Genomic DNA, 1,918 nt, shown 5'->3' on the forward strand with positions numbered 1-1,918 from the left:
GCGGCTCTCCCGGCCAGCCCAGGGCAGCGCAGGCAGGGATGCTCTGCCCGTCCCCCCGGCCCCAGCCCCTGTGCCCCGCTGCCAGCCCCGGCTGCGGCCGGCAGCTGCCCCTGCCCGTGCCGCTACCTCAGCAGCCGCATGCCGGCCGTGGCCCCCAGGTACGTGGGGGTCTCCCGCTGCTGCTCGGCCGGGACGATCTTCATGGCCTTGTCCAGGCAAGGCTTCAGGCTGGCGCCAGCCCCTGCAGGCTCATCGGCGTAGCTGGAGATGCCGGGTCCTGCCACAGGGAAGCGGCGATGGACAGAGCCCAGCGGCACCCCGGAGGGACGGCACACACGGGGACATGTCCACATGTCCACCCCATTCCCCAGCAGCTCCCCTGGGCCCCCTCATGCACACCCAGATGTCCCAGCCAGAGCCCCAGCCCTGCTCGGGGCTGCACAGATACCAAAATACCAATTGCTGCCCCAGCACCACCTGAGGGTGGACACCGGATTGCTCAGGGACATGTGCAGAGCTTTTGGGAGCCCCTGTGGGCACCCAGAGCTGCAGATCATGAAACAAGCTCTGAACAGATGTGGCAAAAAGAGCCAGGAAGCTGAGTCAGGGGAGAAGGAGCAACTGCACATCCAGCATCCCAAGCTGTGACAGGACAGAACTGGCTGCAGGACCTGAGCTGAGTGGGGACCCGATTCCTCCCCCATTCTGCACCTCGCGGTGACTGTAGGGCTCCCTCAGGCACACACTATTCCCTGACCCTTCCTGTGCTTCCTCACAAGGCGATCTCCCTTCAGCCCAGAGCAGGCTGAGACACTCAGATCAGTGATGGGAGAGCTTGGGACAGTGACCCAGGAGAGAGGGAGGACAGATCCTGGCACACTCACCGGCCACAGAGCAGGCCTCCACCTGGGACACAATGCCGGTGCCGTTCTCCTTGTCTGCAGCCCACCGGTAGATGTAGAGGGACGTGTGTGTGGAGCCAGCATCAAACACCAGACCGTACTGGGGAGGCACAGGGACACGGGGTCACAGCTGGCTCAGGGCTGCACCAAGTGCCATGGGGGTATCTGAGAGCTTCTGCTCCTGCTCCCCCTGTGTGCCTGTGAGCAGCAGAGGTCTGCTACTGGTCTACATCCACCCTCCCCTCAGAGCCCTGCTCCACCTCTACCAGCCCCGCTTTCGCCACTCCAGCGAGTTCCAGCTCAGGAAGGACACGCAGGTCAGGGGGGTGAGCTGCAGAGCAGTGAGGCATCCAGCCATGGCCCAAAGGGCTCAAGCAGCTCCCAGACCTTCGGCAAATCTCACAAAAAATGACATTTTTTAGCAGAGCAGCAGCAAAAAGCAGTAGGGGAGAGAGGTGTAAACCCAACAGGTGAGTTGGATGTCTGAAAACAGGAGAGTGCCTGTGGTGGCAGATGGAGCAGCCGTGGGGAGAAGGCTGCACTTATCTCTCCCATCCTCAGCAAGCTGCCAGGACCGTGGTTTGGGGGAGGTTGATCTGCCCAGTGCCACCTCCATGAGGTGAAGTCCTGAAAAGCTGGGCTGGTTATGGGGACACTTGCAAGCTGAGAGGAAGGCAGGGCTAATGGAAGAATTGGAGGCAGGAAGGGGCTGGTGGCATCCCCGGGCTGCCCCCCAGGTCTCACCGGACACCTACTTTGATCCTAGCAGGAAGGACAGCATCCTTTGCCGGGATCAGGACCAGGACAAGGACGGTCACCGTCAGCAGTCCCAGCACGGCCGCCGAAGCCCAGCTCACCGCCCCGAGCAGACGCGGCGACATCAGTGGGCTTTGGGGAGGTCTGTGGGAAGGGATGGGTTTGGGAGGGGTCACGGGGAGGGATTTGGGAGGGTCTCTGGGAGGTTTGCGGGGAGGCGGGGTCTCTGGGAGGAGGGTCTGCAGAGAGGAGCGGCTTCG

At 62.9% G+C, this 1,918-nt stretch overlaps 1 protein-coding gene across 1 annotated transcript in view; it reads right to left on the reverse strand.

The window, feature by feature from the left end:
• LOC107212235 (ectonucleoside triphosphate diphosphohydrolase 8-like) overlaps nucleotides 1-1,817 on the reverse strand; it is a 7,182-nt gene extending 5,365 nt beyond the window's left edge. Inside the window, 3 exon segments of the mRNA XM_015645266.3 lie at nucleotides 43-277; nucleotides 885-1,002; nucleotides 1,658-1,817. Coding sequence (XP_015500752.1) covers nucleotides 43-277; nucleotides 885-1,002; nucleotides 1,658-1,783 — 479 coding nt within the window. The 5' untranslated portion in view covers nucleotides 1,784-1,817.
• Between the last annotated feature and the right edge of the window lie 101 nt (nucleotides 1,818-1,918).

Source organism: Parus major, chromosome 17 (assembly GCF_001522545.3).
Source record: "Parus major isolate Abel chromosome 17, Parus_major1.1, whole genome shotgun sequence".
NCBI lineage: Eukaryota > Metazoa > Chordata > Aves > Passeriformes > Paridae > Parus > Parus major.